The sequence below is a fragment of the Barbus barbus genome (genome assembly GCF_936440315.1).
Source record: "Barbus barbus genome assembly, chromosome: 15".
Lineage (NCBI taxonomy): Eukaryota > Metazoa > Chordata > Actinopteri > Cypriniformes > Cyprinidae > Barbus > Barbus barbus.
The window spans coordinates 15,974,212-15,991,377 of record NC_136743.1 but is presented as its reverse complement, the minus strand read 5'-3'; the positions used below and the strand labels follow the sequence as shown (position 1 = coordinate 15,991,377).

At 37.8% G+C, this 17,166-nt stretch overlaps 1 protein-coding gene across 1 annotated transcript; it reads right to left on the bottom strand.

Annotated features, from left to right (window-relative positions):
* Positions 1-1,940: 1,940 nt before the first annotated feature.
* Positions 1,941-16,850, bottom strand: LOC306881449 (E3 ubiquitin-protein ligase RNF31-like). The gene is made up of 23 exons (XM_079435556.1): positions 16,784-16,850; positions 15,889-16,088; positions 14,661-14,807; positions 14,423-14,578; positions 14,283-14,339; positions 13,566-13,719; positions 13,299-13,458; positions 12,873-13,018; positions 12,574-12,716; positions 11,454-11,684; positions 11,052-11,366; positions 10,215-10,400; positions 9,777-9,983; positions 8,941-9,114; positions 8,732-8,830; positions 8,480-8,569; positions 8,078-8,192; positions 5,985-6,097; positions 5,661-5,771; positions 5,452-5,500; positions 4,619-4,715; positions 2,658-2,823; positions 1,941-2,567 (listed from the first exon to the last, which is right to left on the bottom strand). Exons 2-23 carry the CDS (start codon positions 16,084-16,086, stop codon positions 2,517-2,519), a joined length of 3,165 nt encoding a protein of 1,054 aa, XP_079291682.1. The 5' UTR covers positions 16,087-16,088; positions 16,784-16,850; the 3' UTR covers positions 1,941-2,516.
* Positions 16,851-17,166: the final 316 nt, after the last annotated feature.

The following is a 17,166-nucleotide window of genomic DNA, read 5'->3' as shown; positions in this document are numbered from 1 at the left end:
ATGTTTAGTATTTAGCCCTGTGTTTCCGTCTCGAGTGTCTGGTATTAATGTCGATGTCTTGTTCCTTTGTGTCTCTGCCCTACCTTCTTTAACCAGTTTTGGATTTGTTGAATTAAAGACTGTTATTTCAAAGTTTATCTCTCATCTCCTCGATTCCCTTGTGTTGATTGGTGAAAACTATATTATATTGTGTACTGTGTATATTTATTATGTATATATAAATACACGTATATATTTTTAAAAATATTTGTATATATTTATACTTGTGTATAATTTATATATAAATATATTATATATAAATTGAAAATTTTTCTTAATATATACAGTTGTGTTCAAAATAATAGCAGTCCAACATCACTGAACAGATCAATCACTGTTTTTGGTAGAAATTATATTTCTACATGGCAAATATTTTCCTAGTAGGTGTGGTAGAGTAACAGAAAACCAACAGACCCAACAGTCATGACATGCATGCTGTTGATTCTGTATAATTGAATCATTCATTGAAAAGGGCATGTTCAAAATAATAGCAGTGTGGAGTTTAATTAGAGAGGTAAATCATTCTGTGAAAAAAACTGGTGTCAAACTAGTGGCCCTTATTTAAGGACAAAGGCAGCAAATGTACTGTGCATTCCTCTCTGAAAATCTGAGTAAAATGGGTTGTTCCAGACATTGTTCAAAAGAATAGCGTACTTCGATTAAAAAGTTAGAGAGGGGAAAACATATAAAGAAGCACAGAAAATGATTAGTTACTTTTTTTTTTTTAAACCAAATGACATAATACCGTTACATGTAACTAGTTACTCCCCAGCACGGTTTATTAATTATGTTTGTTAACACACATCAACAATGAAAAACTAACATTAGGCCTACCTAATTGGATCATATTGTAAAGGGTTACCAAAATGGGTCTCAAAATAATCATATAAAGGCTTCTTTGTTATAAATTTGGACCTCTCTTTCACTGCTGTGCCCTCAAGACAGACAATTACCTTAGAACATGTGTCAGTCTGTCCTCTGCTCCCCATGGGGTTTCCTCTATCACCATATCCCATCATGCATTTATGTCAGTGCTTTCTGCAGAGCAAATCAATATGCTGAAAAACAGGAGAACATCTAAACAGTAAGATTCAGTTTGGATTGTAGCCATCAAGGTTTTGTGTGATACAAGAACACTCAGAAGAATCGTTGTCACACAAAGGCAACTCTTCCAGTTGTGTTTTTCCATCAGTTATAGCTTATACCTTGTCGTGCAGGGAACTGCCATCATTAGAGCGGGATAAGTGGCTTGTAGGATATCCTATGTCCTGATAGGAAACTCGATATTTCACAGCTGAGCAGTTAAGTGTGCTTCTGAAGAACCCTACACTGGTGAACAACAGCTAAGTACAGTATTATATATGGTATAGGTAAAGTTATATGGCATATTTAAGGGAACAAATAGTGTAAAGCTAACAAAAAAAAGAAAAGAAAAAATATTCAACTACTGCATGTGACCAATCAGCATCATAAAACTTTACAGTGCATGTTATTCTTATTGCTAAGAATGATGACCTCTTAGAAATATCATTGACTTTCTCATTGTGTGCGCCTATAATTTCTGCTTAAAACGGCCCGTGCTCTTACATGATCATTCACTTCCAAAATTAAATTCATAAATTCAGGAATATCTGGCTGCACACATGTCCTCTGCCTAAAAATAGCATCCGATCAGTGGTTTCCCTGACTAGTACAACCCCACTGTAAATGGCTTTAAGACTTATACAGAGATGAGACAAAATGTGGCTCTGATCTCAGAGACAACCTTGACACGACTGGATGGAAAAGTAATAAAGAACATGTCTTTGAGATGTTGATGGAGTGATGTCAACATGACTGGTGGTTTTACTGCTTTGTCTTTTTAACGATTAATGACCATTTTGCTCTCTTTGAAACAAACTAGAGGCAACATTTTATAAATTATGTTTAATCATATTTATATATAATTACATACACATTTAAAATATCATGCCATTATAACTTTGATTGTATGTCATTTGACACCTATCATTCTGCAGACTTAGTTTCTCATTTAATTCTGGTTAAATAAACTCTGCCTAAAGTACAATCAACTGAAAGGTTAACCCATAAAACCATTTAAAATGCTGTTGTTTTAAAATTTTGATGCTTAGATTTAAAATTGAATGAATGAAAAACTGAGGCCAAAAGTGATTTCGTTATAGCTGTCAAAATGTTTCTTGTTTTGTTAAATCAAGTTACAGCTATAATGCTATCTGGAGGGCGATTAAAATCAAAACATGTTTAAAAGCAAGAATTTTCAAACCCAAAACCTTAAGAGAAAAAAAGAAAACATATACCAGTGTGTGCATTGTGCAAATGTGTGCAACTACATCACATTAAGAACAGGTAAGCACCGTGTTTAACATTCTGTCGACCTCGCAGCTCATATCTTAAAAGCAGAGCTACAGTTAAAAAAGTCAGTCCAGATTAAATGATCATGAAACAAAAAAAAGATTTCACTTCTTGCGAGGGACCTTGTCACCCAGAGGCACGTCATCCACGAGTTTCTGCAGATGTGAAAGGCAAAGAAAGAGTTTGATAGTTGTACAAAAAATAAGTCATGCTTATTGACTCAAGAAAGGACAGTATCAGCCCACCTTAAGCATTCTGGCAAAGTACACTCTCTCGTCTTCTCCGTCCCCCTGTCGGATGTCTACATGGTATCTCCTGCAGGCCACAGTCAGCTCATCGAGACCGTAAAGGGGGGCGGGGTCAATAGAATGTCCATTAATGAGGCTGACCAGGTATTCTCGATAATGCTTCCTGAAACGTAGAGGATAGCACTATTTCATTTACTCCTTAAAAGGCATATGGGTCATTTTGCATTTGCATCATTTAACAATTTTTTTTAAGTCAACAGATGTCTTTGGCCATTGCACTGCATTGTGGCATTTTTGTCAGTGTCTCTATAATCCCACTTATGACTAGATCATACTGTGGTCACAATTTTAACGGTATTATAATTTTTGTTTACTCACAATGTGGCAATTTAAAAAACTGTGCTGCATATTAGCATTGATATATTCGAAGTATTTAAACATTTGTGAGAGTCTATTTGTTATAGGGTGCTGCAGGAATGAGTCCTAAAACAGAAATTAATTTCTGCACAGCTGGTTCCATCGTCCTCAAGTCAATGATTTTTGGTTGAAAGCCTGAAATAACATCTGTGGTTAACAAAAGCTCAAGATTTTAACATTTCATTCTACAACATAAAATACACCAGTAATAGCTCGCTCATGATTTTCTAAGCTTTTATGTGTCTTGAAAAAAGCGATTGTTAACAAGTGGCCAAATGGGACTACAGAGGTTGTTGAAGACATTAAATGTGATCAAGCCAACCAGGAAAACTCATACTCACTAGTCTGCTTTTACAGCCTCCTTGAGAATATACTAGTGATCCTGCAAAACTATTCTAACTCAGATTTGTAGATCTTAAAGACTGAAAGAGTTTCCAGAAGCTTAGTGGTGGTGATGTTGAAATTCATTTATAGTCTATCTTGAGCTTTTTACTTCTGGCAGAAAAAGACTGATTTAGAAATTATTGACATTGATAAAGTTGATGGTGCTGCCAATAATTATGTAACCAAGTACAAAATTAAAAGTGTGGTCTTTTCTTCAATATGTTTGTGTGTTGCTACTGAATTTCAGTTACTAAAATAACCCATTTTTTTCTAAGTGTGAAGAACATTTTAATAATCTAAAGAACTTTTTAACCATTGATGTTAAAGGGGTCATGAATTGAGAAAACAAAATTCCCTTAATCTTTTGACATAATAGGTCATTGTGCTATAGAGACATTCTGTAAGTTTCAGAACTCAAATCTTTGTCGTTAGTCTAAAAACAGCTTATATTGACAGCAGTCTGCCAAAATGACAGCTTGTGGAATGTTCTACTCTATGATGTAATAGTGTGCATAAGCACCGCCTCCGCAGAAGAAGATCAACGCCCGCTTCGACATCACTGCCTGTTTAGCCCCGCCCACCAATTCACGCATGTAGTGTTCACGAGAGATGCAAATGCGCAGGTCTACACAGAAACCAAACAATAAAGATGGCTCTGAAGACAACAAGTTCCAAGTTGTGGGAAAACAGTATTTGCATTGCTTTTTGTGAGTAACTCTTGTCAATACATGCTCACCATTGCTTTGTCTCTTCTAACAGATCGTTTGATATATATTGAGTTATAGGTGTTTTTGACCTAAATCACAGCAGCGACCATCTATGAGGAATGTACGCTGTCAAACATACTGTGCACAACTATCACCCAATCATAACAGTGGCCATTTACGTCTAAGTGTACAATCCACCATGCCTATTCAAACACAGCATTCAATTGAGGGGGTTAAAAACAGGACAGAACATAGCTTATTACTTCTAAATTCTGATGTTTTTGATATAAAATCTTGATAACTTTATAAGTGGACCTCAAAGAAGAGTACTAAATAAAAACAAAAGCAAGTCATGACCACTTTAAATGTTCTTCATGGATGCCAATGAAGAAGCTTTGTTTTTAAGAGTGTGCAGGGAGCAGTCAACATGGTAACAATGATGTCACTCACTCGCAGAGTCCCGCCTGGTCTGGCTGAGTCTGAGCCCCACATGGCGAATCGGTCTGACAAGTCCCTTCATCTTTCTGCTCGATCACTCCGCACACACCTGACGCAAAAACAGCACAGCAAGCATGCATTTGGGGGAAAGGCAGTTTTCAAGGAAGACATTTTCAGTAAAAGAAGTGGAACAGAGTGTGAAATAAAGCTGTAAGGAGTAGGCGTATGTGTGTTTGACTACGAATATAGCCTCGTAGAAGCGGTAATTGGATGGCCGTTTAGTCGGAAAACAGTGCTTTGCTTTATGATGTCCAGCTTTTAGGCTTTCATTACAGTAAAAGCAATTTTGCTCCACTGGGCAGTTGAGATAAAGAGTGAAACTGGAAGCAAACTAGACTTTAAGACAGAGATTGACAAATTAGATGAAGAGACAGACACAGACAAAAAGATTGCAGAAGTACTGGGGTAGATAAGATGGACTGAAATAAGGCCACACAGTTAAGGCCCACTCACACAAAGGACAATAACTAACAATGGCTTTAAAGTTGTACTAATCATTTTAATTCTATGAGAACAGCGAAGTCCACACCACAGCTATAATGGTAACAGGAATCACCTTCAAAACATTTATTTTTCCAGCTGACGAATGATAAAAACAGCCAATCAGAATCCACCCAAGCTCAAGCATTTAAAGCGATAGACAACAACTTCTGTATGCGCTTACAATAAACAGAACATTTTCATGCACTGGTATGGACGATAATATACTGTAGTTATAATTTTTTTTGTGTGAACAGGCCTTTAGAAAAAAACCAAAAGTATAAACCTCAGGAATAAAGACGTACCAGTCTGTGCTCCTGGTGCAGTGTCAGTATTGTAGTTCACCCCATTTTTCTGAGGAAACAAAATGACGGTCAAACAAGTATCCGAAATAAAACAGTGGAGATGAGAAGTGATATTTCACAACCAAACCTAGCACACGAGTGCTGTGCGTGTGAACGTGTAGGAGGAAATGTGTGTGCCTGTGTTAAATCGAGAGAGTGTGTGTGTGTACCTGCAGTAAGGCCTGAAGCCTGGCAGGCTCCCAGTCTCGGAGGTAGAAGAGGCAGTCTCTGGGGTGATGGGCATGCAGACCTGTCACAGTACACTGGTTCACTGCACACGTCTGCCAGAGAAGGAGTGAGCAAGAGTGTGAGGGAAAGAGGATGAATAAAAAGGAGGGAAAAAACGGTGCTCACGAGAAGGCTTCTACTTATAGCCCAGCCATAGCTGGCTTCAAACTGAATATCACAGTCACGTACAGCGCCGTATAACATGCACATAGAGCTACAAATAGGCTCAAACAATCCTAAGACAACAAGACGGGACAGTAACTCACTGTGTGGAAGGGGTTGTTACATCCACTGCAGAACTGATACCTGCACTGAGAACAACTGAAGTGCATACAGCCACCCCTGGCCAGAGCATACTGGAACCTGCAGTTAGGGCAAGCTACAAGACATAAAACACTGCATGACAGAAAGAATGGGCTGTGTGACCGTTTTTTTCACCCTGTACTGTGGATGTTTACATTGCGTTTGATAATCACACAGACTGTGTTTGTCTATTGTCGTGATAATCAAATCACATTGGAAATTCAGGTAAATCTAAGAGGGCAGAATATTTTTCCTGTAACCATTAACATATAAATACAGACAGTATATACTGCCCTCCACTAATATTGGCACCCTTGGTAAATATGAGCAAATGTGGCTGTGAAAATAAATGAGCATTGTTGATCTTTTTGATCTTTCATTCAAAAATTCTACAACAATTCTAACCTTTCATTGAAGTAAAACAATTGAAAGTGGGGAGAAAATCTCATAATGAAATAAATGTTTTTCTTCAAATGCATGTTGGCCACAATTATTGGCACCCCTAGAAATTATTTTGAGTAAAATATAAGTATATTCCCATTGATATTTAAAAAAATGTTTTAGCACACCAGGGTGACTAGGAGCATGAACTTGTCCAGCCATAACTTCCTGTTTCACAGGATAATAAATATGAGGAACAGGCCAAGTTCCCTAAATCCCAGTTTTGGCCCTTGTCAAATTCGCTCAAATCCTTAAGCTTGACTAATTTACCTGCTTCTAACACATCAACTTTTAGGACAAAATGTTCACTTGCTGCCTAATATACCTCACCCACTAACAGGTACCATGATGAAGAGATAATCAGTGTTATTCACTTCACCTATCAGTAGTCATGGCCGATCAATGTTATGCCTGATTGGTGTATATATGTCAATCAATCGCTGATTTCATTTTTGTATTCTCTTATTGATTGCACCACTTGATACCCATAAATGACAGGTAATGTAAAAGATGCAATTGAGCGGTTGTTGTTGTTTTTTACATTAATCAATTTTATGAATTTATAGATTTATAACAGTATCTTAAAAGCAGTGGTCAAATTTCAAACTTAGAATGGATGTGTATTGAAATTAATCTGCTATAAGACCATATTTTAGGCTATAAGACCATATTTTCTATTGCTGACCTTTCATATCTTGATTTATCACAACTAACACATGCCGCATACCCATCTGTTACAGACGATAGATGGATACATAGATAGATAGATAGATGGATAGCCATCTACTGAACTTTGTGATTAATATTTCATCATACTGGATCAGTAAAATTATCTTTTGACGTATAGAGAGACTGACAGATATACAGATAAAAATAAAGCCAGAAAGATGGATTCAGAAGTACAGAGAGGGAGAGAAAAAGTCTTAAGTGAAAAACTACATTAGAAACAACTACTGAGCAATCAGTAACTCTCTCTCTCACGAGGTGTGAATAAGTCAGAAGACAAATGCCTGCAAGTGAAAAATACTCAATATTAATATTTGATTTGGTTTTCCGGTAACACTTTAGAATAAGGTTCCATTTATTAACATTAGTTAATGTATTAACTAACATGAACAAACAATGAACAATGCATTTATTACACTATTTATTCAACTTTGTTAATGTTAATGAAAATACAGTTGTTCATTGTTTAGTCATGTTAGTTCACACTACATTAACTAATGTTAACAAACACAACTTGTGAATTTAATAAAGCATCAGTAAATGCTGAAATTAACATTAACTAAGATTAATAAATGCTGTAGAAGCATTGTTCATTCTTAGTTCATGTTTACTAATGTTGCTAACTGATGTTAATAAATGGAGCCTTATTGTAAAGTGTTACCGGTTTTCCTTCACCACTGGACCAAACACAACAAAAACAAACAAACAAACAGACTGTATGAGCAGGCAACATGTTTCTTAAGGTTAATTCTGCTCAGATCTATTCTGGCAGTCGGAGCGGGGCAGGGGCGGTGATGGCAGCGGTACTGTTCGCTGCGAGTATACGTAGATTAGAAGTGTGAAAGCACAGATCCGACAGGCTTCTAGAGCAGATCAAAAGGTGACTCACTGATCCCATTGTCACGCAGGTATCCGGCCAAGCCCTGCTTCTGGTACTCGGGGTCATTCTCTCGCTTCCACAGCTGGAACTGCTCACACGAGAGCCCCATATGTTGCGCCTCCCACTGCGAAGAGAGACAGACAGAGAAAGAGAAAAATATTAAACACCATAATTCAATGAAGTATTCATTCAGTTTTTTGTCATTACATATACATATGAGAGTTTGTTTTGGATTTGTTGGTAAATATAATGTGTTATTGCATAAGCAACACTATTTTGAAGCTAATGACTACTGTCATTCCACTGAAAAACACAGGTGAATTGATAGTTTTGCTACTTTCAATTACAATATCAACTCCTGTATTCATGTGATATCTGCATATCTGTTTCTGACTTTCTGAAAACACTTACCGGTTTTTTGCATTGAGCACAGAAGCTTTTCCTGCACTGCATACAGGTGACCTTGAGTTGATTGCCGTCATAGATAAAGCCATATGAGCACTGTGAAAATGAGAAGAGAAAACATGAAGACAACTCACATCATGCACCTCTTTTCAGATCACTGTAAAATGCACTTGAATGAGACTACAGTTGTTTCAGCAGGAGCGCCATCTCTGAGAAGAAGTGAACAGCGAGGAAGTGCAGGGAGGCAGTGTCACTCACATGGCTGCACCACAGGAACTTTGGGTCCTTGATGAGAGCCTGCTCAGTCAGCTTCTTGTGGAAAAGATCGTACACATCCGGTTCAAGACAATCCCTGAGCTGGTCAGTCACACAAACACAAGATCGTTTCATACATCACAGTGAGTAGTTTGAAGCCCAGTTATAATGCTGCTGTGTTAAGGCTCAGTATTGCACTGCCCTTGCAGTACCTGTATGTCCAGAGTGGAGAAGTAGCTGTTGAGGTGCTCAGGGTCGTTGATGTCAGGCTCTGTGCAGACAGGACACACCATGTCTCTGATGTGCTTGTCCCTCACCACTATGGTGAAATGCTGCATGAAACATCCACAGCACACAGAGCACTGGCACGATGTCAAAGACTGCATCTAAGAAAGACACATCAAAAATAGTCCTGACTTTCACACACATACATTAGTCAAAAAATATCACAATTTTTCCATGTAGAGATCATTTGTGAACAAGACCCAGTAGGACAGTATGCAGTATGACATCATAAACTGTCAGAGGGTAGAAATATGTCAACTGGTAGACATTTTTCAAAACGTTTTCTTTTGCATTCCACTGAAGAAATAAAAGTCAAGCAAATTTGAAACCACATGATGTTGAGTAAATACTGACTTTATATTTCATTCTAAAAATGAAAGTTCTGTATCTCCCTCATGTTGTTCCAAACAACTGACTTTCTTCTGTTTGACTGACTTTCTTCTGCAGAACATAGAAGATTTTTTTTAAATGTTGTTAAACAAACTGTTTCGGTTCCTATTGACTTCCATTACATGGGCAAGTATTACAATAGAAGTCAATGGGGACCAAAACTGTTTGGCTAACAAAATTCTTTAAAATATTTTCTTGTATGTTCCACAGAAGACAGTAATTCGTACAGATTTGGAACAAAATAATGGTGAATAAATGATGACTTGATGATGATTTTTGGGTGAACAGTTCATGTGCCTAAAGGTAAGGGCATTCTGATGTAAAAAGTGCAAGATTTGGAGCAAATCACAGAGAAGGAGCTGACGCAAAGTACCTTGCTGTGGGGAAAAACTGACAGGCAGATCGGGCATTCCTTATTCAGCACACGGCGAATGAAGTCCCGGTCAGGTGATTCACGCACAGCCTGAACCACATCCTCCAGTGTGTATGTGGCTGTAGGGTCCTGCAGCAATGAAAGAACCAGCTCACAGCGCCCCCAGCTGGGCAGATCAAACACTGCCAGCAGCCTACGGCAAACATGCTGAACACAGACAAAGAATAAGTAACTTAAGTCAAGTTTGATAACATAACATTGAACATTTTTACCACTAACCATTTTTAACATCATTGGTATTATGTAATTAATTAAAGATACTGTGTGTGTGTGCGCATCACACAAAAGATGATACAGACCACGTTGTTTCACACATCTAGTGGTAAGAAAGCAATGCAGTGTCTCAGTGAAGCTCCATTAAGTTTAAAGGCCAGTCACCTGTTTATCTGGATGGTTGATGTCGATGGGGGGCTCTGGTTCGTTGCTCCACATGCGCTGATGGAATGGGTCCAGTAAAGGGCGCTGCAGCAGAACAAGAGCCCCCCTCACATCCCCTCCACTCTGCCGCAGGGCTTCTTCACAGCGGGTCACATCATTAAAGCCCAGAGAGCCAAGCTCTTTTACCTAACAAGCAAAAACAGACAAAGTGTCATATTTACCAGGAACGTATTACAATTCTGGACAATACTGATCAGTCGATAATTAGATTTATGTTACGACCAACATTAAAATTCTATATTATTTTGTCTAAATATATTAAAAACTAAGTGAATATGAAAAACTACAAGTGAGGTTAGGCATCACAACATTATAAAATATTTAAAAAAATGACGATGTTATTAAATTATTAGTGATTTTAAAGATTAACCTAAAGTGAGTGCTTGATGGCGAAATTAATCCAAATATAAAAATAAGGCAAATGAGCATGCTTAATGAAACAAAACAAAACAATATCAGCTGATACTATGAATAAATAAAAATTTGCTTATATATACACAGTGCTATGAAAAGGATTTTGCCCCCTTCCTTTTTTCTTTTTTTTGCATATTTGTCACACTTAAAAGATTTAGATGATCAAACTATTTTTTATATTACACAAAGATAATGCAAGTAAATACAAAATACAGTTTTTAAATTATGATTTCATTTATTATTAAGGGAAAAAAGCTGTCCAAACCTACCTGGCCTTACATGAAAATTAATTGCCCCCTCCTGTTAAATCATGAAAGTATCAGTATCACTATGATCGGATGCACAAGGACAGACTTTACTCACTTTAACTCTACGGTCTCTGAGAGCCTGCCTGACAGCCTTCTCATTATCTCCCTCTACTGCCAGCCAGGCCTGTTTGGCTTCTGCTCTGGACAGGGGCACAGCATTGCTCTTTTGTTCATCCTGGCCATTGTTCCCCTCAGAACAATTTGATTGTGCATTGGGTTCTTGCTGACAGGATGCAGTCATCACACAGATATCATCGAGCACATGAGGAAGCTCTGCTTTCAGCCAGTCATACGGCGTTACATTACTGTTTCCCGACACACACATGCTGGTGTAAACTTCCTCCGGGCTCACTCCTTTCTTCTCTCCCTCCTGAGAAAAGGACAGAAACAATGAGGATGCTTGTAAACTTCTCAGGATAATACTCAGGTTACAACAACAACAAAATATCGGACTTACACGAATGAGCTGAATGAGTTTAAGCCCTTCTTCCCTCATCAGTCTTTGCCTTTTAAAATCAGGGTCCTCAGTGGGAATGACTTTAGGTGGGGCTGGAAGCGGTGTGACGTCCTTGACTGGTGAGAGTGGGAGGGGCTTAGAGGGTGATAGAGCAGGCTCTGATCTCGAAAGACACATTTCGCATAAAGGTGATGGTGTGTGGTTGACGTACGTACAAACCTGGCAAACCCACTGAATGACATAAGGAAAATAGGAGAAGTCAAAACAAGAACCTAAATTCAGGATAAAACTCAGCATGAGACTCATTTAATTTGCAATGACAAATCAGAATATGCTAATCAGTTAATGCATGTTAAATAGATTATGTGTAACACCCACCAGCAGCATCAAAAAGAACTATGATCTTTTTTAGGACACCATAATAACATTGACTCATTATCAGTTTATAAAGCTGAACTTCCTGATAAACAGTGGAGAAAGGGGGGTGGGGGCAGTTACATTACTTTTTGCTACATTCCTCATACAGTTATATTATCAATTTGAATGCACTGACACTATCGGATGAGAACACAACTGAACTGAATTGAGCTGGAAGATACCACTATTTTCTTCTGTAGAGCAGTTTTTCGCTGAATAGAATTTGTTTCATAATTTATTAATTTTGCAACCTCAACACTTTTATTGAACTGAATCAACATTGAACTGACTTGAGATTAATAATAACACTGTTGCCTTCTATAGAGCTGCTAATAGCTGAACTGAACTCATTTAATAATTAATGAACTTCAACAGTTAATGAAACACACTTATTGAATTGAACTGAATCCACACTGAACTGATTAGAGCTGAATATGACAATATTGTCTCTTTAGAGCTGCTTTACAGCAGAATTTGAATTTTATCTCATATTTAAAGAAGTTTGCATAACTGATTCTGTTATTCTGCTGTTTATTACTATGAATCTGCTCTGAAATCTGTAATGTATATAGTGCTATATAAATAAAGGTCACTTTATTTGACATACTGGCACAGAAATTATACATTTCACCTTTAAAATCTATCAATAAACAAAACTATCTTTCAGAAAATTACATATATGGAATGTAGTGAATCGTGGCACCTGGCTGTCCATTAGTCCTGTGGCAGTGGGGGTCGGTCGTGAAGGTGCGACAGGAGGTCTGGTGGCCAGACGAGGGCGCTCACACACCTCACACAGAATGCTGCTGCCTGCATTCACCACAGTGCAGCTTTTACATTGCCACTCTAATTGAAGAAAGTGATGGGCAAAAAACAGAATTTAGATGTTTGTGTGACATGTTCAATTATCAACCTGACATATCAAAAGGTCAAACAGGTCTGAAGGCCTATTTAGTGTGGAAAAAGTGAGAGTAAACTAGAAAAAAGGATGTGCAGATTAACCAGATATTGTAGAGGGCTGTGATTGCTCTTCCTGTAGAGATGGAGCAGCAGAGGACAGGCGGGGTCGATCACAGGTGTCACACAAAACCTGCTGCATTGTATTTACTGTAGTGCAGTATGAACACTGCCATGTTGACAGTGATGAGCTAAAAAAAGGAAATAAAGACATTCAGATCTATTGAATAAAATCCTCTACACCAGAGGTCACCAAATTTGTTCCAGGAGGGCCGGTGTCCTGCAGAGTTTAGCTCCAACCATAATCAAACACACCGGAACCAGCTAATCAAGGTCTTGCTTGGTATACTTGAAACTTCAAGGCAAGGTTGGAGCTAAACTCTGCAGGAAACCGGCCTTCCAGGACTGAGTGTGGTGGACCCTGCTCTACACAAATATATTCTCTCAACCTTTCAGATTAACAGTGCTAACCTGAGCCGTTTCATGGCTTTTGAGGAAGTCACAGGAGTCCTAATGTGTGTGGAACGTCCTGAATGGGAGTGATACAGCCTGTCACATTCTGTGCAAAGCCGCTGAGTACAGGTGGGACAATGAGCAGACACCGGAAATATACCACATATGGTGCAGTTCTCTGCAGAGCAATTTAATGGAATAGAATAGAAATGATAAAAGTGCACACTTACAATTAAATATATTCTTTAAAAGGAAAGCCAGGGTTGGTAAATGTGGCACGCTTACCTGCATGTTCAGAGGGCACTAGAGAAGAAAGAGAGAGGGCTGGACTGAATGGAGATTTAGGCTGAGAAGGAGTCGATGCAGGTGAGTGAGTTTGTTTTTCCCATGCTCCTTCACTAGGAGAGAAGGCAGCTGCATCTGTGCTGATTTCCTCATCCTGTATAAACATTATATGGACATTGTATTTAAGTAATGTGCAACAAAGCTAACAACTCTGATAGGAGCACTTTTACTTATTCATACACTCCCATTCACAAGTTCTTATGTTCACCAAGGCTGCATTTATTTATCAAATATACAGCAAAACTTATTACTATTTAAAATAAGTGTTTTCTATTTTTTTGTATATTTTAAAATGTAATTTATTCGTTTGACGGCTGTATCATTCGTTTGTCACGTGATCACAGGATCCTTCAGAAATCATTCTAATATGCTGAACTCAAGAAACCTGTCTAATTATTGAAAACAGCTGTGTTGCTTAATATTTCTGTGAAGACTGCAACTGCACATTTTTTATTGATACTTTTTTGGTTTCTTTTTTCCCATGATAAAAGTAAGGATATTGTCAATTTTGACCCAAAAACTTTTGAATGGTAGTGTATATATCAATTTTAACCTACAATTCTGATGCTGAAAAAAGTGCATGGACAAGTCATTAGTTTATAACCATATAAATGATCAGCCACATTTAATTAAGTGCAGAATGGTGAAAAACTGTACCTGCACAGTGAGGGAGGGAATAAGTCTTTCAAAAAACTCTGGATAAGGATGGGTACCCTACAGAAAAGGAACAGATTCTATGTGAGCTGAATGTTCTTTGTGAAAAACCCATTGACTGCTTATACTTTACAGCCTCAGACCTTGATTAGCATGTCCAGCTCCATACGGAGGCACATGACCTCAAGAGTCACAGACGCCACCTTCCCAACATCTGGTTGGTCAACATCATCAGGAAAGCTCAATCCATCTTGCTGCTGATTGGTGTAGCCGTACAGGTTGAGTACTGCTCTGCCACCCTGAAAGACGAAGATATACAATAGTAACCAGATATTTTGTATGGTTCATACAAAAAGCCTCATAATCTCATGCACCACACACCTCAATAGAGTCTACGGTGGTCCTGAAGACAGGGTTGTTGTACTTTACTGTACGCCAGTACTTCGGCCTGTTGGGATTGGTAAGATTTGAGCCATATTTCTCCAAGATGTTAAGAGCAGTGGAAAGTTTCTGCAGCAGGCTAAGGGACTAAAAGGATCAGAAGATATTATTGTACAACAGAATAGTCTGAAGAAGAATACATTAGAGCCCAGAAACAACAATAGTTGGTAAAAATGAACTAGGACTTTTGAACTTTTTTGGAAATTAACTTTTAGGTGCATACAAATGAGTGGAAACACAACAAATTCTTACAAAACACCTCAGACAGATGTGACAGATTACCAAGTGCTATGTATTATTATGCGCTTTATGTCAGTGATTCACATAGTCGGTGTAAACCATTCATTCCCAATATATACGGTCAGGCCAGTAACCATCATAGATATTACCCACTCCCAATACTCGCATATGGACAAATTCTCCCCCCATCAATATTTGGTATTATTGATGCTTCTCTGCTTCACTCTATTGTGTACCACTTTGTTTGTTGTCAAAATTATTAAAATGTTAAAAAGATATATTTTTAGGCAGGTATGCCTAAGCAGTCTATCAGCGCGCGTCAATGTCAAAGTGACTGAGATGGCCAATCAAATCAAAGAACGTGGGCTTCACTGTTCACACAACCCAAACATGATGCTTGAGTTTTAACAATGAAAGACTGCAAGGTAAGATATAACAGTAGCTTCACATTTAATATTTGACAAATGTTTTATGACAGAAAATAAAATCAACTGATGCAAACTTTTTTTTCTTCCTCAATTTTAACCATTTAAGTGATTTTTGTACTTCATAATTGAGTATAATGTGACAAAACAATATCTGAGCCATTTTTGGCATATTAAGTATACAATTAAGAGCGAATGTTTGCGTATTTTAAAATAAAAATATATTATTTGCAAATAGTTGTACTGTTAGTGTTCTACTTTTACTGTTTTCTTTCATTCTGTTTATTTCTTCAAATCCTCCAAATATTTTATTCCTTTCAATAAAAATAACCATTACTACTCCCTTGGTCCCCCCAATCATCGCATGCCATAGGTCATGGCCTTACATGCTGTAACTACATGCAAATGGTCAGATCATTAGAGAGTTAAACGTTTGCTTCCTGTTGTGTAATCATACACTCTGAGGACTGCTGAGGAAAATGAATCATTACACCAGCTCTCACCTCCTTCCTGTTATTCCCACTACTGTTCTCTGTCAGCATGCTTTCAGCAGCAATGTAGCGATATTTGCTGGAGGGCGGGAGGGGGATGTCAGCCATGGCTGCCACCCCTGCCCTCATCTCCTGGGCAGAACCTGGAGTAGACAAGCTGCCTTCCGCATTCACCCTCACCTCCTCCAGCTGATCACTGAGAGAGGCCATAGCTGAAAGTGAAAGTCATATTATTATTTTTGTATTACCTGAGATCATTGTTTTTTTTTCATGCCAAAGCATTAGGAAATAAACTAATTACACTGTAGTTGGGTTTATAGTTAAAGTTTAGCGGTATTAGACAAGGTAGCTTACTGATTTATTATGTTACTTTGAAGCATAAACAACAGTCAACAACAAGTCTGTTGATTCACTTGTCAAACACACGGAGTCATTTTCTCGTTTATTTGCAGTCATTGTTAATATTTTATAAAGAAGCATGACTGTCACATTCTTTAAATAACCTGTATGAATGTTTTAAGATAAATTGATGTTAGCTACTACGCTAGCTATCTTGTGAATGGAAAGTGAAACCATAACAACTCACACGAAGCTAGTTAGCTACTTCTTTGAGTTGAATCTCAGTTTCCAAATATAAACTGATGCTTTACGGTCTTCGTTGTTACTTGTCTATCCTGTACACACAGACGTGTTTACATACTCAAATAAAACCCTAACGTTAGATGGTTTAACTCGCTCGCTGCTATTGAATACTAGTAGGCTAGCAGGCTAACGCTTAGGAATTATAGTCAAAACACTGGTTAGCAACATTACAGAGAAATGTCTAGATCTGTCTCTGTTAATATTTTTAGTCAAGTCAACTGTCTGAATTATTTTATGAGCTGTCGATAAATATTAACATACTCACCGCTTATTGACAGAGGAGCAGCTCTCTCATTCACTCATACGTGAAACTGAAACATACATCTACCCGCACAGAGGCGCTGTGAGGAAGCACAAACTGCATTCCATCAACAAAACAATTCTTCTAAATGAATAAATGGATAAGTAAATGAGGAGTGAATGACTGCTGTAATACTGCCAGGTTTCTTTACAAAAAAGACGGTATTTGAATTTTAATTGTAATGCCAAATGACACTGTGTGGAATATGAACTAACACTGTATAGTAGTAATTATAATTATTATTATAAATGAGAAATGTAAGAGACACAACTTTAAACTTTTGATCAAATCCGACGTCAGCGCTTCCTGAATATAGGACAAATTGGATCCACCTGCTGGCTGCCATT